Source organism: Sus scrofa, chromosome 12, assembly GCF_054392235.1.
Source record: "Sus scrofa isolate SSC_HxYL_T2T_F1_AM1 chromosome 12, Sscrofa_HxYL_maternal_Yorkshire_Landrace_v2.0, whole genome shotgun sequence".
Lineage (NCBI taxonomy): Eukaryota > Metazoa > Chordata > Mammalia > Artiodactyla > Suidae > Sus > Sus scrofa.
In genome coordinates this window covers 49,788,628-49,811,052 of record NC_139394.1, presented here as the reverse complement: position 1 = coordinate 49,811,052, position 22,425 = coordinate 49,788,628, and the positions used below count along the sequence as shown (strand labels likewise).

At 40.9% G+C, this 22,425-nt stretch overlaps 2 protein-coding genes across 4 annotated transcripts in view; one reads left to right on the top strand and one right to left on the bottom strand.

Moving 5' to 3' along the window:
* LOC102161554 (uncharacterized) overlaps positions 1 to 3,160 on the bottom strand; it is a 91,154-nt gene extending 87,994 nt beyond the window's left edge. For 2 of the 3 annotated variants that reach the window (XR_014821614.1, XM_084985727.1), the window contains exon 1: positions 1 to 3,160. Coding sequence is in view for 2 of the 3 variants with exons in the window: in XM_084985727.1 (XP_084841853.1) it covers positions 1 to 673 (673 nt within the window). In the remaining variant the exon portion in view is untranslated. The other variant, XM_021067509.2, reaches the window with a different exon arrangement.
* NUFIP2 (nuclear FMR1 interacting protein 2) overlaps positions 1 to 22,425 on the top strand; it is a 32,961-nt gene that overhangs the window by 884 nt on the left and 9,652 nt on the right. Inside the window, exons 2-3 of the mRNA XM_021067508.2 lie at positions 4,923 to 6,653; positions 21,292 to 21,324. Of these exons, the coding sequence (XP_020923167.1) occupies positions 4,923 to 6,653; positions 21,292 to 21,324 (1,764 nt within the window). The remainder of the gene's footprint in view (positions 1 to 4,922; positions 6,654 to 21,291; positions 21,325 to 22,425) is intronic.

Genomic DNA, 22,425 nt, shown 5'->3' with positions numbered 1-22,425 from the left:
CTGTGGCCTTGGGGTTCCCCGTCTGGGGGGGCGGTTGGGACCCTTTATCTCTCGGGTCATTTCCACCACTAGACGCCCCATTTGGGCACCGGACCTCGTAGTCTGTCCTCACGGCTCCTCCCGAGGCCGGCGCCCCAGGCCCGCTCCCCCCAGAGCCGGCGCGGCTGGAATGTTCTCTCCTCCTCGCGAGGCCGCTTCCTGTCCGCCATGTTGGAAGCCGATTCCTGTCACTGACTCCGGCCCACTGAAGAACAGAGGGGGAAGGGTGTCGAGGGGCGCACAGCGCGGCGAAGCCGGGTGGCTCGGGAACCCCCCTGGCGTCGCGTCGCCCCCCACACTGCGGGGGCGCCGCCGCCCCCGGCCCGCGGCCGCCCCTCCCCCAGTCGCCGGCCGGGTTGTGTAACCCGGTGGCGGCCGCGCGGCCCCGGGCGGGTCCCTGGGGTGAGGGGCGGGGGCGGTTGGGGTGGGGGAGGGACTCGGCCACGAGGGGAGCGGCCTGCGCCGGGCCCCGCGCGCCGGCGGCCGCGTTTCCCGCTCCCGGGTGCGGCGGGAGGCGCGGGCGTTCGGGGCTGGGAGCCGGCCTAGAAGCTGAGCTGAGAGAGAAGGAGGCCGCGGGCGGCGGCCGCGGGTGCTTCTCCGGGCAGGAGGGCTGGGGGGGGCGGGGGGGATACATTTTGGGTAGAGGCGGTGCCTGAAGGCCGGGTGGGGTACCCAGCGGGAACCAGGCTCCCCGGTCACGAGTTTCTCTGCCACAGGAACCTCGTCTCCTGCCAGGTTCGCTCACGACTCCGCCTCTCAGGCTTTCTCTTGGGCCCTTTTCCTTCTAGCAGCTCATTTTTACAAAAAAAAAAAAAAAAAAAAAAAAAAGCTTGTTCTATCTCCCTCCTAGCCGCAACATTTACCATCTGGGGTTGGGCAGTGTTATTGAAAGGCGAGATTAGAAAAAATGTTTGGATGGGGGAAAGGGCGAGGGTTTTTGTTTTTTTTTTCACCCTGCTTTCTTGCCCTTAAGGGTGAACCGAGGTGGCTCATCCATGAGGTTGGTGCACTACCATCTTGCCTGGGATGAAGCTTTTTATCACGTTAAAAGGCAGGGTGTTTTCCCATTTTAAAACCGATTTGGACCCCCAAAAAGTTTATGACCACTCAGATTTTTTAAAAAAAGGTTCTTTATAAATTGAAATGTTAAGAAAATGAATGTTAAATCCAGCGTGTCAAATTTGGTGTAAGCAGTTACTGAGAGCTGGAGAAAAACTGCTTTTCTATTGCAGACTTAATGTAGCTTGAACACTGAAACTGGAATGTCAGATTCTCCATTTTGGCGGGGTGGTGGGAACTGATGGTGTACAGTAGAAATCAGCATATTTGTTGAGTGTTTAATTCTAAATATTTGGAACAGTTTTTAAACTTACAGAAATTACACAACATTAGATGCTTTTAATGTTGGGTCTTTTTCAACTTAAAGATGAGAAAAATCTTATGGTTACTTGAACTGTAAGGCAGTGTTAGAGTTCAGATTGGAAAATTCAGCTTTGTCCCAGGTATCAATATACTCATGCAGGACTCCTCTACCTAAAGAAACAACCCCTGAACCATTCAAAGTGGCATCCATCAAATTAGTTATATCTTGAAAGGGGATAAATAGGGAAAATTGGGTTTAGCAGTTCTGAGAGGACGTAAACAATTTGGGTTAAGCAGCTTTTCTTGTATGGCCTGGTCACATTACTGTTGCTTCAACATGCATAGTGCTAAGGAGACTTAGGATTTTGAGGATTTTTGAAATGTGTTTGTAATGTGTTGAGGCGGGCTTTTATGACCCATACCCATAAAGAGGAAGTTTTTCTTTATCCAGAAGAGGGCGCAAGAGAGGGCCAAATGGATTTGGTAATTTCAGATTCTAATCCAAAAGCTGGGTTTATTAGGACTCAGGGTTTGCTGAGTCTATTCCAAGTAGGGTTAGATGATTTAGCATGGCAACCCTAAATAATAAAAGCACAGGGAGCCCTTTAATTTCTCTCAATAATCCTATAGTGATTACATTTTAAAAAATACCCGAGTTTTAAAAAGAAAGTGACTCTGGCAGACTTTCTGCCTACCAACAAGGTTGCCATGGAAAATTTTTATATAGTTAAATTAGAAATGCTTTTTGTAATTAAAACTTTGTGGTGAAAATATAGTGGCTTCTGGGTGGTTTTATAAATTTCTGGTTTCCCACCAAATAGGAAAAATTATTCTAGTTAATTTAAAAGGCCTGGCTTTGGTCCAGTTTGGTTTGGACCTTGGATTAGTTCTTTATTTTGGTGTTTAAGACTGCTTATCGTTGAAGCCTGAAAAGTTATGACTAAATTGGCCTACAGGTCCAAACGTTTGTTTAGCCTGTCAGCATGTTAAGAGGTATATATAGTTGTTCTTTTTGGCTTAAAGCTGTACATGAGTAATATATATCTGTTAAAAATGTTGAGTATCTTCGAGTTCCTGTCCCTGGCTCAGCGGAAAAGAACCTGACTAGTATCCATGAGGACACAGGTTCGATCCCTGGCCTTGCTCAGTGGGTTAAGGATCCGGCCTTGCTGTGAACTGTGGTGTAAGCTGGCAACTCCGATTTGACTCCTAGCCTGGGAACTTCCATATGCCATGGGTGCAGTTCTAAAAAAAATTTTTAAAAAAAGTTGTGTATCTCTGAAATTTCTGCTTATCTAAAAAGAAGAAAGAACCTTTTAGAAAATATCCCAGTGATCTCTGTTTCATAGTTAAAATTATTTCACCGAAAGTTTGATATAACAAAAAAAAAAAAAAGAGTGCCCATCATGGTTCGGGGGTAATGAACACAACTGGTATCCATGAAGAGGCGGGTTCCATCCCTGGCCTTGCTTATTGGGTTAAGAATCTGGCAATAGGAGTTCCCATCGTGGCGCATGGTTAACGAATCCGACTAGTAACCATGAGGTTGCGGGTTCGGTCCCTGCCCTTGCTCGGTGGGTGAACGATCCGGCGTTGCTGTGAGCTGTGCTGTAGGTTGCAGACGCGGCTCGGACCCCGCGTTGCTGTGGCTCTGGCGTAGGCCGGTGACTCCAGCTCCGATTCAACCCCTAGCCTGGGAACCTCCATATGCCGAGGGAGCGGCCCAAGAAATAGCAAAAAGACAAAAAAAAAAAAAAAAAAAAAAGAATCTGGCAATACCTCGAACTAACTCAGATCTGGTATGGCTGTGGCTTAGGCTGGCAGCTACAGCTCCAATTCCACCCCTAGCCTGGGAACTCCCATATGCTGTGGGTTTGGCCCTAAAAAGACAAAAAAAAATGTTTGATATGATTGGCTATCATAGCTTTTTTAGCCAGTCAAAAAAATAAAATGTAACTCTACTGAAGTTAACTTTTATGAAATATATTCCTTCATGGAACAAGTTCTGTGCCACTCTGTTTCAGGAATGATTATACCTTAAGTATGTTTTGTTGTGTTATTGCCTCAAAGTTAATATAATTTGCTCATTTCTCTGATGCAGAATGGCTTAAAACTATGGTGAATAAACACTTGTGAATGTTCTCAGAGTGTTCTATTTCACATCAAGTTCCTTTAAAAACAATTGTTCTCAATCTTAAAAAAATCTTAGTGTCCTTGTACTCTTGAAGTATACAGCTTTATGTGTATTGATATTTTTACCGTATTGGAAATTAAAACAACAAAATTTCAAAACAAGAATACATTAGAAGTTCATGTGCCTTTTAGCCTTCACAAGCTAAAGGCCCAAGAGAATGAATGAAAGTGACAAAGGCAGATTACCTAGTTGAATCACATATAGTAATAATCACAGTTTATGATGATAGAAGTTCTTAAACTTGAATACCGTAACACTTTTTAAAATTAGATAACTTTCATTGTAGTTTTGTTAGTATTTCCTTACTATATTACTTGGTTAAGCACTGTGATAGGAAATACCACATGGTGATAGGAAACCATGTTCCAGATAGACTGGAGTTCAGCTTTCTAGGTCTACTTTGTGTCTTGGGCAAGTTACTTAATTTCTGTGAGAGTGTTCACCCAAATGTAAAATGAAAATATATCTTGTAAGAGTTAGTGCCCTAGGTGTTTTGGTTTCATACAGTAACAGTATAATCTAACGTCTGGGAAGTGTTGAGGAATTTAAGACCACTTTTGAAAAAATTCATAAGTGTTAGATTTTTGTTTGACAGAATGCAATAGGAACTGCCTATGGTAACCATCAGCCATTTATGGTTCGGTAGAAATGGAAACTTCTAGTACTTAGATTTTATCAATATGATCTGACTTTGCTCTTAATTGTAAAGGAAAATTTTTTTTTTTAATTTTTTATTTATTTATTTATTTTTTGTCTTTTTGTCGTTGTTGCTATTTCTTGGGCCGCTCCCGCGGCATATGGAGGTTCCCAGGCTAGGGGTCGAATCGGAGCTGTAGCCACCGGCCTACGCCAGGGCCACAGCAACGCGGGATCCGAGCTGCGTCTGCAACCTACACCACAGCTCACGGCAACGCCGGATCGTTAACCCACTGAGCAAGGGCAGGGACCGAACCCGCAACCTCATGGTTCCTAGTCGGATTCGTTAACCACTGCGCCACGACGGGAACTCCTGTAAAGGAAATTTTATAGCAGCCTTATAAGAATGAGAAGGTTGATCCTGTTCGGCGAGAGGTATTATGCTTAAGCGGTCATGTTCTTTCTGATCTGGGACTCGGGTTTGATTCCCACCTGTGTTTTGTCTCTTGCTTATTAGTAAACGTCCTCATCTGTGAAATGGAGCTGACAAGTGTCTTCTCATAGAATTATGAAATAATGACATATAAAGCTGAAGCTCAAAGCATAGTGTCTAGCACATACTAAATGTTAGGTACTATTGTAATTTACATATTATAATTCTTTAAAAACCTTTTTTTCCCCCCCTCTCTAGGCTATGGTGAACTAAATGGTAATGCTGGAGAAAGAGAAATTTCTTTAAAGAGCCTGGGTTCTGATGAAGCTACCAACCCTATTTCCAGGGTACTCAATGGCAACCAACAAGTTGTAGACACTAACCTGAAGCAGACTGTAAGGTCCAGCACCTTTGGGAAAGCAGGAATTAAAACCAGGAATTTCATTCAGAAAAACAGTATGGACAAAAAGAATGGAAAGTCTTATGAAAATAAATCTGGAGAGAACCAATCTGTAGACAAGACTGATGCTGTAGCAATTCCAAATGGTGTTGTAACAAATAATTCTGGCTATATTACTAATGGTTATATGGGCAAAGGAGCAGATAATGATGGTAGTGGATCTGAGAGCGGATATACCACTCCTAAAAAAAGGAAAGCTAGGCGCAATAGTGCCAAGGGTTGTGAAAACCTTAATTTAGTGCAGGACAAAATAATGCAACAAGAGACCAATGTCCCAACCTTAAAACAGGGACTTGAAACTTTCAAGCCTGACTACAGTGAACAAAAGGGAAATCGAGTAGATGGTTCAAAGCCCATTTGGAAGTATGAAACTGGGCCTGGAGGAACAAGTCGAGGAAAACCTGCTATGGGTGATATGCTGAGGAAAAGCTCTGATACTAAACCTGGTGTGAGCAGCAAAAAGTTTGATGATCGGCCCAAAGGAAAGCATACTTCTGCTGTTGCCTCCAAAGAGGACTCGTGGACCCTATTTAAACCACCCCCAGTTTTTCCAGTGGACAATAGCAGTGCTAAAATAGTTCCTAAAATAAGTTATGCAAGCAAAGTTAAGGAAAACCTCAACAAAACTGTACAGAACTCTTCCGTGTCACCATCTTCATCTTCATCTTCATCTTCTTCGTCATCAGCTGGGGAAACTCAGACCCAACCTTCAAGTCGATTATCCCAGGTCCCTATGTCAGCGCTGAAATCTGTTACTTCGGCCAACTTTTCTAATGGGCCAGTTTTAGCAGGGACTGATGCAAGTGTATATTCTCCAGGGGGTCAGCCACTGCTAACTACTGCTGCTAATACTCTAGCACCCATCTCCTCTGGGGCTGATTCAGTTCTCCAAGACATGAGTCTGACTTCAGCAGCTGTTGAACAAATTAAGTCCAGCCTTTTTATCTACCCTTCAAATATGCAAACTGTGCTGTTGAGCACAGCACAAGTGGATCTACCCTCTCAGACAGATCAGCAAAACCTGGGGGATATCTTCCAGAATCAATGGGGTTTATCATTTATCAATGAGCCCAGTGCTGGCCCTGAGACTGTTATTGGGAAATCATCAGATCATAAAGTGATGGAGGTGACATTTCAAGGGGAATATCCTGCCACTTTGGTTTCACAGGGTGCTGAAATAATCCCCTCAGGAACTGAGCATCCTGTGTTTCCCAAGGCTTATGAGCTGGAAAAACGGACTAGTCCTCAAGTTCTGGGTAGCATTCTAAAATCTGGGACTACTAGTGAGAGTGGAGCCTTATCCTTGGAACCCAGTCATATAGGTGACCTGCAAAAAGCAGACACCAGTAGTCAAGGTGCTTTAGTGTTTCTCTCAAAGGACTATGAGATAGAAAATCAAAATCCTCTGGCGTCTCCTACGAACACTTTGTTAGGCTCCGCCAAAGAACAGAGATACCAGAGAGGCCTAGAAAGGAATGATAGCTGGGGTTCTTTTGACCTGAGGGCTGCTATTGTATATCACACTAAAGGTAACTCATCTGTTTCTATACGAAGATTCTTACTGATTATTTTAACATACATTTATTGGCTGTTCTATTAAGGGTGAATTTTTGAAGTTATGATGAGCTTAAGAATTCCATAGTTTAGTTGAGAATAACAATGTGGATTAGCAGCTGATACCAAACTCTAAGCTCCGGGTCTTTGTAAATACTATGGTAAAAGTATAAATTTTTTCTTGAAACAGATGTTCCCTCTCCTTTGCTTTTTATACTATATACTTCTTTATTAGAGAGCTCACTTTGATAGTTCTCATTTCCTTAAAACGAGCAAGAGCAGTATTTTAGAGGAGTCCAAAGAGATGGCGGGTCGATTTTTTTTCTCTTATTTAATCAAACTACAATGGCAAGTACAATTAGCATTGTAGGGACCAGGCTTTTGGAGTCTGCACTTTTTTTCATAGCCTCAAAGCCAGCATTAAAAAGGAATTGGATAGGAGTTCCTATCCTGGCACAGTGGAAATAATCTGACTAGGAACCATGAGGTTGCAGGTTCGATCCCTGGCCTTGCTCAGTGGGTTAAGGATTAGGCATTGCCATGAGCTGTGGTGTAGGTTGCAGACGTGGCTCAGATCTGGCATTGCTGTGGTGTAGGCCTGCAGCCATAGCTCTGATTAGACCCCTAGCCTGGGAACCTTCATACGCTGTGAGTGTGGTCCTAAAAAGCAAAAAAAAAAAAAAAAAGGAATTTGATGTCTTTAAAATTCCATGTTAATAGCTTTCTTAGGATACGATTTATTCAAGTCTTAAAAACTTGCTGTATGGCATAACTAGTTTAAATCCTTTAAAACAATGTTTTTTTGTGTCATGAATGTTGACATGATTTTACAAGCACCTCTTCACTTTCAAGAACAGTGGTTATCAGTTTTCCTTCTCAGTCTCCCCAACCTCCCCTAACAGCTCCATATGTGTGCATGCATGCACACCTAACATATAGTGCACGTATATATCGCTTTTTTAGCAACAGCTCAGGCAGTGATACGCAACTGCAGGGAAGAGGCAGCATGTTATCAGATAGTAGAGATGAGGTAATTATGTTTTCCCTGGAAGAATCACTGTCTCATAGATGAATAACAAAGCAATTCCTGTGATTTAAGCAAATTACCTGGTCTCCATACCTTTGTTTATCTGCAGACTAAGATGTTTAGTAAAATAGATAACCCTTTAAATTTTTTTGCTTTAAAAAATGGGAGTAAAGGAGTTCCCTGGTGGTGCAGCAGGTTAAGGATCTAGCATGGTCACTGCTGTGGCTCGGGTTTGTTTTTACTTTTCTCCAGCACTGCTCTTTGGAAGTAAATGTGAGTTAACCAGGAGCCAGATACTTTTAGGAGAGTTAGAGTAAAAAAATACTTAAGTTTCTTAAGACATTGCTTAATTAAAAGTTAAGTTCTGTCAGGGGAAGTTTATAGTGTTTTTGATGTTACTTTCTGTGCCATCTTCCCTCCAGAGATCATTATACTTTATTAAAGTATGTTATACTGGTGATGGTTGCCTGAGCCTGAGGATATCTGGTTGTCCCACAACCTGGAAAAATCCTGGGGCAAGTTGTTACTAGGTTCTTGGTTGGTGGTTTAATGTGTGATTATTATGGAGAAATGCAGGTCTTTTTAAATGGGACATTCCTATTTATCTTCAAGTATTCTGTATGCATTTGCCCTGTTGGTAAGCTAACTAAATATAAAATAAATCAGTGGTATTTAGTTAAACCAAATGCCCCTACCTAGATGCAGTTGTGTTTAGTTTTGCTGATGTTACTGAAAGATTTGCTTTAGTAAAGTCTTATCACGTTGAGTTGTGTAGTTGAACATTACTGGGATGAAATTGGTATTGTTTGTTTTTTCCTCCCTAGAACAAAAACAAATAATAGTTCAGTTAGGTCCCAGAGTGGCAGTTCTTTGAATTCCTGCTGAATGTAGATTGGTCCATTAGGTCACTAATTTTTCCTTTATTTAAATTTGCTTTGAGTCATAGTCTTTTGAGGATAGAAAGATCTTTTTCTTCAACGAAGGCTTGCCTCTTTTTTTTTTTTAAGTTTTCTTAGGTGCTAAAAGGTAATAACCAATAGGAATTATTGGAATATCCTTTAAAAGAACACCTCGTATTTTTTTGTTGGTGGCTTAGTGTGGTCTTTAAATGTTTAAAAGTAATTTCTTAGTAAGTTGAATGAAGTTAGGCTTAGAATGGAAAGTTCTGTGCATACTTGCTGACTTCGAAAATGAGCTGTTTAGCAACTTTATTTATGCATTATGTCAGTTTAATAGTAATGGTACATTTTTTAGATGAAACATTAATTACTTGCAGCCTTAAACATTACTGCAGATTTAAAAAAATTTGAATTCAGTTTACTTGATAAGAAATGAAGATACAGTGAGGCATTAAAAAAAAACTGATGGGAATTCTTGTTTTGGGGATTTTCTTTTACAACTTTTGATATAAATATGCCACTAACTTTTATTAAGAAGTAAGTGCAGTTGTGGCTCACCAGTAACGAATCTGACTGGTATCCATGAGGATGTATGTGGGTTTGATCCCTTGCCTTGCTCAGTGGGTTAAGGATCTTGTGTTGCCGTGATCTGTGGTGTAGGTTGCAGGCACGGCTCACATCTAGTGTTGCTGTGGCACAGGCTGGCAGCTACAGTTCCAATTCAACCCGTGGCCTGGGACTTCTCTATGCCACAAGTGTGGCCCTAAAAAGCACACACAAAAAAAGAAGTAAGACCTAATTTTTGTGTTTTCTTTTTTCTTTTTCTTTCTTTCTTTTTTTTTTTTTTTTGTCTTTTTGCCTTTTATAGGGCTATTCCTGAGGCATATGAAGGTTCCCAGGCTAGGGGTCTAATAGGAGCTGTAGCTGCCGGCCTACACCAGATCCACAGCAACTCGGGATCCTTAACCCACTGAGCAGGCCAGGGATCAAACCTGCAACCTCATGGTTTTTAGTCGGATTCGTTAACCACTGAGCCACAACAGGAGCTCTAATTTTGTGTTTTCTGGGGGAATATTGTACCATTACATAACTGTATCAGTATTTAAGGTAAGAGGTCCTCTTTTCCTATTTACCTCTTGACACTGAGGTAAAAACTTTTAAAGTAATCTTTCAAAATTAATTATGGAAAACTTAAGTATGTAGGAGTATAAATATATGTATATATAAAAATGGAGCCAAATAACATAATGGACCCATCATCTGGCTTGAACATTTTAAAAAAAACATATCTTCATGAGAGTTCCCTTTTGGCTCAGTGGTTTAAGGTGGTATTGTCACTGCTGTGGCACTGATTACAGCTCTGGCTCCGGTGTGATCCCAGTCATGGGAAACTTCTGCAAGCAGAGAGTGTGACCAAAAAAACCCCACAACAACAAAATTGTCATTTTTTTGATTTATCCACTTTCATACACTTTGGAGTTTTAAAAAGCAGATTCTAGGTATCATAACATTTTACTGGCTGATACTTTGGGTTACGTTACAGTGATGGCTTTTAATGTACATACCCAGGACGTAACCCTTGTCACTTTCAGAGTAATTATTCACAATGCATAGTTAGTAGAACTTCGATTTGTTGTCTTAGTCTTAGAACACTAGATCATAATTTTCTAAGGTGATGTTTTTGATTTTGAAGTGGTCCAAAGTCATTTGAAGCCACATCTTTTGAAGTAAAATTGGTGTGAGTTGTGTGTTTGGTTAAAGTATTAATTTAAGCCAGTTAATTTATCTTGCCTGGCTAATATTGCACTAAAGAATATAGGGCATTCAAAATGCTGACATTTTGAAGTATTCATTAAATCATTTGATATGGTGAGTTTTACCCAGCACATAGCTACACAGGGGAGAGAACTAGTGTAAGATTTAATTGTTGATGGTTGGGATGAGTCAAAATGAAAGCTGTGTAGTATAGAAAATATTCCTGAGGTAACTCCAGACTATTGCATGAAAAAAAATTTTTTTAAGGTTTTTTTTGTTTTGTTTGCCTGTTTATTTTGTTTTTTAAATGTTAGTTCATTTTTAAGTCTATGTTTTACTTGCCTGTGGCATGTGGGAAGTTCCTGGGCCAGGAATCAACCCACGCCACAGCAGCGACCCATGCCACAGCACTGACAACTCCCAATCCTTAACCCACTGAGCCACCAGAGAATTCCTGAATTTTTTACAATTTGCTTCTCTGTTGGCTCCATAAGTGTCAGGTTATTGGCATAAGTGCTTTGATCCACCAGATTGGGGTTGGGCTCTGAATTTTTTGTTTGTTTGTTTGTTTTTTGACTTTTCTAGGGCCACTCCTGTGACTTGTGGAGGTTCCCAGGCTAGGGGTCTAATGAGCTGTAGCTGCTGGCCTATGCCAGCCACAGCCACAGCAACTCGGAATCCAAGCCGAGTCTGTGACCTACACCATAGCTCATGGCAATGCCAGATCCTTAACCCACTGCGCAAGGCCAGGGATCGAGAACCCACAACCTCATGGTTCCTAGTCAGATTCGTTAACCACTGAGCCACGACGGGAACTCTCCAAGGCTCTGAATTTTTTTTTTTTGTCTTTTGTCTTTTTTGTTGTTGCTGTTGTTGTTGTTGTTATTGTTGCTATTTCTTGGGCCGCTCCTGCGGCATATGGAGGTTCCCATGGAGGTTCCCAGGCTAGGGGTTGAATCGGAGCTGTAGCCACCGGCCTACGCCAGAGCCACAGCAACGCGGGATCTGAGCCGCGTCTGCAACCTACAGCACAGCTCACAGCAACGCCGGATCGTTCACCCACTGAGCAAGGGCAGGGACCGAACCCGCAACCTCATGGTTCCTAGTCGGATTCGTTAACCACTGCGCCACGACGGGAACGCCTGAATTTTTTAAAAGATTAACTCACTAGGTGATCATCTTTGCCAGCTAGGATTGGAACTCTTAAGAGTTTTCCTCAGCTTACTGCTTTTTCTGTGTGTGTGAGCTTTTCAGGGTTTCACCCTCAGCAATATGGAGGTTCCCAGGCTAGGGGTCTAATTGGATTTACAGCTGCTGACTTATGCCCCAGCAACGCCAGATCTGAGCTGAATCTTCTGTCCACACCACAGCCTACGGCAACGCCAGATCCTTAACCCACTGAGTGAGGCCAGAAATCAAACCTGAAACCTCATGGTTCCTAGTCAGATTTGTTTTCGCTGAGCCACGACTGGCACTCCTTTTTTTTTTATTTTGGGAGGTTTTTTTTGAGTGGGGGGGGGGGCTTTTACTTTTTAGGGCTGTACCCATAGCTTATGCAAGTTCCCAGGTTAGGGTTGAATCAGAGCTGCAGCTGCCAGCCTACCCCATAGCCATAGCAATGTGGGATCTAAGCCAAGTCCGCAACCTACACCACAGCTCACAGCAATGCTGATCCTTAACCCTGCTGAGCAAGGCCAGGGATTGAACCTGCATCCTCAGGGATACTAGTCAGATTTGTTTCCGCTGAGCCACAATAGGAACTCCCAATCCTTCTTTAATTCTCTTCTCTGTCTCAGTTTTCTACTACTAAGGAGATGTGCAGTAATGTGTGTGTATGTTTTTCTTTATGCTGTACCTACCATAGCCAAAATACTTTGCCTAGTAATAGAAGATTTTCACAGAGTAAGTCTTTGCCTTTGAAGAACTTAATCAAGTAGAGGAGAAAACAATACACAAGTTTTAAGGCAAGGATTTTAAATGTTGAAAGAAGGATACCAATAAGATTTTAGTGGGGAGGTAGAGAATTTCTAATGGAGAAAAGGGAGGAAGAGTAAATGCAGGGGATGTTTTCCAGGAGGCAACAGCATTTACACTGGATTTTGATGGGGGAGATTTTTTTACTTAATAGATAAAGAACAGAAAAGTTAGAAAATGTAAATATTGGAAGGGATCCACTTTGGATGTAGTAAGGGGATATAAATGAGAAGGAAGATAAATTGCTGCTAGATCATGGAGGTTTTTATTAATTTCCATCTGGAGGCAGGGGAAGCTACTGAATATCAGGGAGATAGGCTGGGGAATGGAAGTATCTCAAACTGACAAAAGTCAGGTTTTAATGCTGCTATTCCAATTCCTGTATACTTGAGCAAATTAATTGTTATTTTTAAGCCTGGGTTTCCTAATTTTATAAAATTAGTATATCAACCTTTGTTTAGTCTTAACAGATTGTACTCAAGTGCTAAAAAACTTGAGTTGGTGGAGTTCCCTCGTGGCTTGGTGGGTTAAGGATCTGGCGTTACTGCTGTGGCTTGGGTTAGATCCTTGGCCTGGGAATTTTTATAGGCTGACAGCACGGCCCCACCCAAAAAAACCTGAGTTGATGTTAAGCAATTGACTTTTTTTTTTTTTTTTTTTTTTTGTCTTTTGTCTTTTTGTTGTTGTTGTTGCTATTTCTTGGGCCGCTTCCACGGCATATGGAGGTTCCCAGGCTAGGGGTCGAATCGGAGCTGTAGCCACCGGCCTACACCAGAGCCACAGCAACGCAGGATCCAAGCCGCGTCTGCAACCTACACCACAGCTCACGGCAACGCCGGATCGTTAACCCACTGAGCAAGGGCAGGGACCGAACCCGCAACCTCATGGTTCCTAGTCAGATTCGTTAACCACTGCGCCACGACGGGAACTCCCAGCAATTGACTTGTAAGTCTGTGTCCAAGTAGATAAATGTGGCACCAATTTGTAAGATAGATTGGAAGCCATTTTTCTGATGACCTAAAAGATCAGACTCTTAGAATTGTCCAGGCAGAGAACAACAAAGATTTTCCCCATTGTAGTTATGTAATGTATTATTTATCCACGAATAACATTTATTTTTAAAAAGTTGTTAGGTAGGGGAGTTCCCATCATGGCTCAGTGGTAACAAACCCGACTAGTATCCATGAGAATACAGTTTTGATCTCTGGCCCCACTCAGTGGGTTAAGAATCCGTCATTGTGGCTATGGTTTAGGCCAGCAGCTGCAACTCTGATTTGGCTCCTATCCTGGGAACTTTCATATGCCATGGGTACGGCCCTAAAAAGGGGGGGGGGGGGAGTTTTTAGATTGGGTAAGGGCAAGAGGGAACTGATAAACATTTCCTCCTCTAAAGGATATGGAAATGGAATGTTGGAGGCCAGTTGTGGTTAATTGATCCATAAAAACTGAGGAGGACTATGCATATAGTTTAGACAATTGTTCACAGAAGGATCCTAATATTAAATTTTCTCTTGTTAATACAATGCTTAACTATTTTCACTGTTGTGCCATCACTGCTGTCTTTCTAATAATACTATTAATAGGTTCCTATAGATTTGACTTTGGTTTCAGTTCTAATTGGATAGCCTGATTTTGGGAAGAGTCCTCCCCCTGCCCCGTTCCCCCACCCCTGTTTAATACAGGACATAGAGGAATGTATGTTAAAGTAATTCTTAATATGGTGTAAGAACCTTTTTTCCCAGTGACTTTTCATTTTAACATCCCTACTGGGGGCTTTATTTCTCATTAATTCTGCTTTATGAGTACAATAATAATTAATGTACTTTGCTACTAATCTGGAAAGTAACTTGTAAGGAATTTAATAGAAGCTAAAAGTTTAATTGCTAGATTTCATTAGCTTAAGTCCTGAGGGAGAGGGAAGTAATCAATCACCCATTCTATAAAAGCAGAAATTGTTACTATCATAGTAGTGGCAGTTTCATTCTAAGCAAATTGCATTTTATATTTTGCCTTCAAAGGTAAACTGAAATAGAGTAAGTATAGCAGTAGAAATGAGAAACAAACCAAAAACAAACACATGAGTCCACATTTCCTTTGTGTGTATTTAGAGGTGGTCAAGACAGTTCAGTTGGTGTAGCTCCAAACTGGAAATATAGGATTGAAATGGATACACTGGAGAGTTCATCAATCATCTGTTTAAAAGGTGGTGACTTAACTACCTTAATTTTACTTGAAAATGGGCTGTATATCTTTATGGGTATACTCAAAATGAAAAAGGGTGGGGAGAGGTTTCTGATAGGCTTCTTTGCAGAAGAATAGGCAAGTAGGTACAGTGACTGAGAAAGTTAGAATAGCCATATCATCAAAAGATGGGTAAATCTGAATTAGAGAAAAAGCAGAATTTAAATTTATGTCACTACCCCTGCAGAATTTTACGGAATTTGATCTAAAATGGCTTAATTGGAAGGCATGGTTACTGATCAGTTGACTTTTCAATTGTGGGAGTTACCTTGTTTTGCCTTATGTTTGATTTATTTTCTTTTGGCAGGAGAGCCATTATAGGCTTCTATGTTCTATTAAACTGGGACAGTAGTGTCTTTCAATTTTAAAAGAAAAAAAGTTAAGCTTCTAGTTAGCATCAGTCTTTTAAGGATTTTAGAATTAAAAGATACATTGGAAGTTCCCATTGTGGCTCTGTGGGTTAAGAACCTGACATAGTGTCTGTCAAGATGCGTGTTTGATTCCTGACCCCTGTGAGCTGCGGTGTGATCACAGATGCAGCTTAGATCTGGCATGGCTGTGGTGTAGGCCAGCAGCTGTGTCTCTTGATTTGATCCCTTACCTGGGAACCTCCATATGCCATAGGTGCAACCCTAAAAAAAAAAAGCAAGAAAGAAACGTGCATTTGGTTCAACCATGTGAAATTGATGTTTTTCTAGGTCAAAAGAGGTTGAATGATAGCAGTTTCAAATGTATCTAACTGAAACTATTTTTCTATATTATTATTTCCTCCCTGATTTATGAATAATATTCTGTTTAATCAATATTTATTTGTTTATTGTGCCGAGCACTGTGAAGCAGTGATGATAAATGGATGAAAAGAGAGGGTGGATGTTATCATAAAAGAACTCATTCTGGAGTTCCCATCGTGGCTCAGTGGTTAACGAACCTGACTAGTACCCATGAGGACAAGGATTCGTTCCCTGGCCTCGATCAGTGGGTTAATAAGGATCCAGCATTGCCGTGAGCTGTGGTGTAGGTCGCAGATGTGGCTTGGGTATTGCATTGCTGTGCTGTGGCATAGGCCAGCAGCTGTAGATCAGATACAACCTGTAGTCATCCATATGCCATGGGTGTAGCCCTAAAAAGACAAAAAAGAACTCATTCTAATGGGGAAACATAAATAGAAATAAATCTAAATCTATTACTGGTGTGATTTGTAACATAAGAAAAAACCCCTTAAGGTGGGTGGGTAGGGTCAGAGGGCGAGGGTAGGCAGAATTCAAAAAAGAGGTGGAAGTTGGGCTTATTTATGTACAAGGAGTGTTAGATTATTTTAGGTGGAAGTGAAATGGTGTTTGTAAATTGCCAGTTATTCAAATAGTTTGTTTCAAGGACGGTAAAAGGTGCAGGTTAAATCTTTAATTTAGTTGTCTAATTTGTATCAGCCATTGCATCAAATGCTAGAAATTATATGAGACATACAGTCTCCATTTAGTGAGTGAGAATCCATGGAAATATTTTGAGCAGTGTGGTCACTTACAGATAAATATTTTTATTTTAATTTTTTTGTCTTTATTTATTTTTTGACCATTTCTTGGGCCGCTGCCGAGGCATGTGGGAGTTCCCAGGCTAGCGGTTGAATCGGTGTTGTAACCGCCAGCCTATGCCAGAGCCACAGCAACTCGGGATCTCAGCCGCGTCTATGATCTACACCATAGCTCACGGCAACGCCAGATCTTTAACCCACTGAGCAAGGCCAGGGATCAAACCCAAAACCTCATGGTTCCTAGTCGGATTCGATAACCACTGAGCCACGACGGGAACTCCATTTTTTGTCTTTTTAGGGCCACTCCTGCGGCATATGGAGGTTCCCAGGCTAATGGTTGAGTTGGAGCTACAGCTGCCGGCCTACATCACAGCCACAGCAACCCGGAATCTGAGCTACATCTTCAACCTACACCATAGCTCAGGACAGCGCCAGATCCCAGACCCACTGAGCAAGGCCAGGGATAAAACCCACATCTTCATGGATCCTAGTCAGGCTCATTAACCACTGAGCCATGAAGGGAACTCCAGATATATATATATATATATATATCTCTTGGTCTTTTGTCCTTTTAGGGCTGCACCCATGGCCTATGGAGGTTCCCAGGCTAGGGTTCTAATCAGCTGTTGCTGCTGGCCTACGTCAGAGCCACAGCAACGCCAGATTTGAGCCAAGTCTTCGACCTACAGCACAGCTCACGGCAACACCGGATCCTTAAGCCACTGAGCAAGGCCAGGGATCAAACCCGCAACCTCATGTTTCCTAGTGGGATTCGTTTCCACTGCACTACAACGGGAACTCCCCCGATATGTATTTTTAAAGGAAGAGAATATAACTATAGTTTAGAAGATAGAAGGTGAGGTTTGGTTAATGGCAAAAGAGGCCAGTTAAAAGACAATTAGAGAAATGTGCATGAGATAGCGCTGCCTGAACCAGGGCCCTGGCACTGGGCTAGAGAAAAAGGGATAGGTAACTAGAAAGGTAACAGATGTCCTAACTTTGAATAAGAATTGCACTAGTTGAACACTCCCTCTCTAAATTCTCTAGTTTGCATTTCCTTAACTACCCACTCTTCTACCTTTTAAGTATTTGATATAATGTTCTGGGTTATCATTCTCTTTTTCTCAAATGTAGATGTTCCGTCAGTCCCCTTTTCACAATTGTCAAACTCCTCTGGGTAATCTTAATCAAATTCTATTGCTGTGTAGTAAGCTTAAGACTTATTCAACTGCTTTTACGCTGAGTTCAGGCCATGAATATTCAATTCAACATCACTCCAATTCTGTTTATAAAACTATTCATTTTTTCCTCCACATCTGCTCTTTCTTGCCTTCCCTCTCAATGAATTAACATACAAACCTGTCATTAAGGTTTTATGGATCCTCTCTCTTAAGATCTCTCCATTCTTTTTCATCTTTAACACAAGTGACCCGTTTTGGGGGTGGGGTGGGGAGGAGCTGTGCCCATGGCTGGGGATCAAACCCCAACCACAGCAGTGACAACACTGGGTCCTTAACTATTAGGCTACCAGGGAACTCTATAAATTTTTCACTTTTGCAGTAATATTTCCTGGGCTCTTTTTTTATATTGTCAATTCATCCATTCATTTCATCCATTCTCTTCTGCTGCCCTGAAGAATCATTCCTGATTTTTTTTTTTTTTTTAAAGTGCTTTTTAGGCAGCACTTGTGGCATAGGGAAATTACCAGGTTAGGGGTGGAATCAGAGCTGCATTTGTCAGCCTGTGCCGCAGCCACAGCAACACTGGATCCAGGCTGCATCTGTGACCTACACCACAGCTCATGGCAACGCCAGATCTTTAACCCACTGAGCGAGGCCAGGGATCGAACCTGCAGGCTCATGGATACTAGTTGGGTTTGTAACCTGCTGAGCTGCAGTAGGAACTCCTCATTCCTAATATTTAATGTAGTAACCTCAGAGTTCTTCAGTAGCTTCCCCTAACATATATGATTAAGTAATAAACTAACTTTCATGAATGCCTTGTTCTGTATTCCCGCAGCAGCAGAGTAGCTTTTTTTTTTTTTTTTTTGTCTAAATCTCCCCTTTTTGGTGACTTTCAGCTCTCTTCCTTGAATAGTGTTCTTTGTCTATATCTTTTCCTCTTAGTGACTTAACAAATTACGTGTGACTGCTAAAGCATGGGTCGGGAAACTTATAAAGGATCAGAGTAAATATTTTAGATGGTGTAAGTCATAGGATCTCTTTTGTGATTGTTTGGTTCTGCCTTGTACACAGCAAACAACCATAGAGGAATTGCCGTTGTGTGCCACAGCGGAAATGAATCCGACTAGTAACCATGAGGTTGCGGATTCGATTCAATGGGTCAAAAAACAAACAAACAAAAAAAACCAACCATAGATGATACATATATAGTGAGTGTGGCTTTGTTCCAATAAATTTTTTTTTTATTTGCAAAAGCAAATATGTAGAATCCAGTTTGCTGTCTCTGCTTTATTTAGCACACCTTGTTTTGTAATACCATCAAACTTTGTACTAATGCTGCTACGTAGAAAAGCTACCTAGAGCATTTCTTGGTTTTTTTATCTACATCCCTAGCCCCTAAATAGTGCTTTTTAATTCACCTGGAATTAAAAACTTAAAGGTAATTGGACATTTGCTACAGTAAGCATTGTGGTAAAGAACTGTGTAGGAAGTAAACTGCTTTAGAAAATTGAATATTAAGTTTTCTTCATTTGTTGAATGCCATTACTAAGTATTTGAATTTTTAAATTTTGATACAGTAAAATTTCAGATTTGGATTGTGGTGGTCGAAATGACAGGATTTTAACAAAATTGTCTACCAAGTTTGGCCCTGTGGCCACTTCTCAAAAACTGCATAAATGGATACTGTGGTCTCTCTTTCAAAAGAACTGGGAAGTTAAAAATTAAAAGACTTGTGTATGTGGAAGAGGGCAGTATTAAAAATAAAAAGATTGGAGTTCCTATTGTGGCTCAGTGGTAATGAACCCCATTAACATCCATGAGGACTTGGGTTCAATCCCTGGCCTTACTCAGTGGATTAAGGATCTGGTGCTGCTGTGAGCTATGGTGTAGGTCAGTCACAGACTTGGCTTGGATCCCATGTTGCTGTGGCTATGGCGTAGGCCAGCAGCTACAGCTCCAATTGACCCCTAGCCTGGGAACTTCCATATGCCACATGTATAGCCTTAAAAAGAGATAGATAAAAGATTGATTTCTCTGCTACGATTATGTATAGTTGAATGTGCCTTCTGTAGGCTTCTTTATACTGCTCAGCTTCTCGTGTGATAGTTAAAACATATTTAACATCTGAAATGCAGATTCTGTAACCTAAAAGAGGAAATGTCATTCACTCATTTCCCATGTGTCCTCTGTCACCAGCTTGATGGTCTTCTTAGGTTGGTTTAAGCATGGCATATAAGCATGCAAACAGTATTTGATTTATTTCACTTTCTTTTTATCTTAACTTTGAATTTCATAGAAACATTAAAATTCTCATGAGGGAGATCAAATTGCTACTAGCTATAGAAGTAGTATTAAATAAAAGGAAGAGGCATTCATTCATTTCTCAGTATAGCACTTGGGATATTTCTGATTTCCTGACTAGATTTTTAGCTAGGTAACAAATCCTTTTTACCACCTTAAGAGTCAGTCAGATTCACTAATCCAGAGCCCATACTTGAGAATAATAACTAACATTCTCTTGACAGAAATAATTTAAAATCTGTAGTATTAGGGTAGAATGTATAAAGTTTACAGTTGTAGTTGAAGCTAAGGAAATGTTTCAGTCTGTTAAAGAAATAGGGTGTTGGCAAGTAGTTATTTTTGTCTGTATTCTAAAATGTGGATGTTGGAGTTCCCGTCGTGGTGCAGCAGAAACGAATTTAGGAACCATGAGGTTGCGGGTTTGATCCCTGGCCGTGCTCAGTGGGTTAAGGATCCGGCCTTGCTGTGAGCTGTGGTGTAGGTTGCAGACAAGGCTCGTATCCCGAGTTGCCGTGGCTCTCGCATAGGCCAGAGGCTACAGCTCTGATTAGACCCCTAGCCTGGGAATCTCCATATCCCTCGGGTATGGCCCTAAAAAGACAAAAGACCAAAAAAAAAAAAAAGTGTATGTTTACTTTGCTTTTAAAGTAGTATGGCTACTACTGTGACTCTTGAGTGTAGTTCCCCCCCCCCCCAAAAAAGGGTGCAGAGGCACCCTTTTGTGGCGGGAAGAGAGGGGGAAATGTTACAGCATAGGTGGGCTAAAATGAAAAGTTCAAGACTTCAAATATCCCTTCTGTGAAGCTTTTTCTTAAGCTTCCAGGTAGTTTTTCTTGATTTCTATGTCGTTATAGTTTGGTCATGTACATACTTCTCTTATTCTAAGATAATCAAGTAGGCACATTGTAGATGATCACATTTGAGTGGAATTGGAGTATGGGTTTTATGCTATTAATAAATAGGTATGGGGGAGTTCCCTGGTGGCTCAGTGGGTTAAGGATCCAATGTCTCTGCTGTGGCATGGGTTTTATCCTTCGCCCTGAGGACTTCCCCATACCACAGGTACAGTAAAAATAAATAGATATGTATTGGCATTTTGACCTTATGAGTTAAAATGAGAGTAGGTTTGATTTGGAGGAAAGAACTACTTAACCACAGCAGGGAGTTAAGTAACATTTTAAGCCGCAGGCTTAATTAAATTTGATAAATGTTTCTTTCAAAAGACTGGACACCTTGTTGAAGGATGATGGGTTGCCAAAAAATGTGTTTTTTTTTTTAATAACAATGAGCTATTACCCAAAAAAATCATTTTATCTATATCATCTTATATATCTTTACTATTTGTGTAGAGAGAATTGTTCTCTTAGCAGTTTGATGTCAGTTAGTAATTGAATTTCTGTAATCAACATTCTAGGCCATCTCAATGATATGCTAAAGAATTTTGGGAAATACAGCAGAAACTGGCACAACATTGTAAATCAACTATATTTTTTTTTAACTATAATTTAAAAATTAAAAAAAAAAGAATTATAGGAGAATATCAGTGTTTTGACAAGGTTTCATAGGATGGTGCTATTTCAACCCTACCTCCAGCCCAGCAATAATCTAAGCAGTTGGTTTTTTACGTTTACAGTAAAAAGCATAGCGTTAAACTTTGCTCTGCAAAATTTGATTTGTAAAGTAATCCTTTTTGTTTCTTTGCAGAAATGGAGTCTGTTTGGAATTTGCAGAAGCAAGGTAAGAATGGTTAGGTTACCTGAAATGTTAGTACTAATCACTAATTACCATACAGTGTTTTTGGGTGGGAATAATATGAGTAGTGGCTTACCAAATAAATAGACTTTGTATTTTGAGTTATTTAATAACTGCAATTAAAAGGCACTAGCTGACATACTGGGACTGCTAAGGACAGGGTAATACTATAAGTGAAAAGAATGTATATTGAAGTACTCTTTACCTGCTTGCAAAGAACATGAATATTTTCTCCCCTGATTATGAAAGGAAGACAGACTATAAATATTTTTAATCTAGGAAACCAACATGAATAAGTGTTTCCACTTCTAGCCTGTCTTTATCTGTATTTGTGTGATAGACAAGGGGTAGCCTAAGAACTGGAATTCATAGTTGAGAAAAACATTAACTGTTTTAGAAACCTTATTTGGGCTGTATATTCTCTGAAGATGTTAGAAATCTAAAGAATAGCAAATTAGCTTTCTTCACTCCCATAAATGCTGCAAGTAGTAGGAGGGCAGAGGGATTGGATGAGCCTAATCTGCTGTTGGTTATTCTAATTATTGTGTGCCTTTTCAAATACAGTAAAATGTGGTTGTGCGATACCAAAAATAAAGTGAGTTTTAGTTTGGAGAGTTAAGTCACTAATAGATTTGGGCTTTCAGAACCCCATAACTAATTGGATCCCTCTTCCCATCCATTTTGCTAGTTCAAACTTAAGTGAAACCGAGGCAGGGAGAGATTACTCTATAAGCTAGAAGTGTCCAGACTAGAAAGTAAGTCTCTCTGACTTTCCAACATTGCTTCTTCTACCCTCTCTCTTATTCTTAGGCCAGGTCTTTTTTGTCTATTACAGCTGTGGCCTGAAGATAACTAGCAAGCCATTTTGAGTGCCTTTCTGTATACTTTCTTATTCAAACGCAAATTTTAAAAATTGTAGACTAGGGAGGTCCTTGTGGCACAGCAGGTTAAGGATCCTGTGTTGTCACTGCAGCAGCTCACATCACTGCTGTGGCATGGGTTCAGTCACTGACTGGGAAACTTCCACATGCTGCAGGTGCAGCCAAAAGAGGGGAAAAAAAAAACAACACACAGAAACGTGTGTGT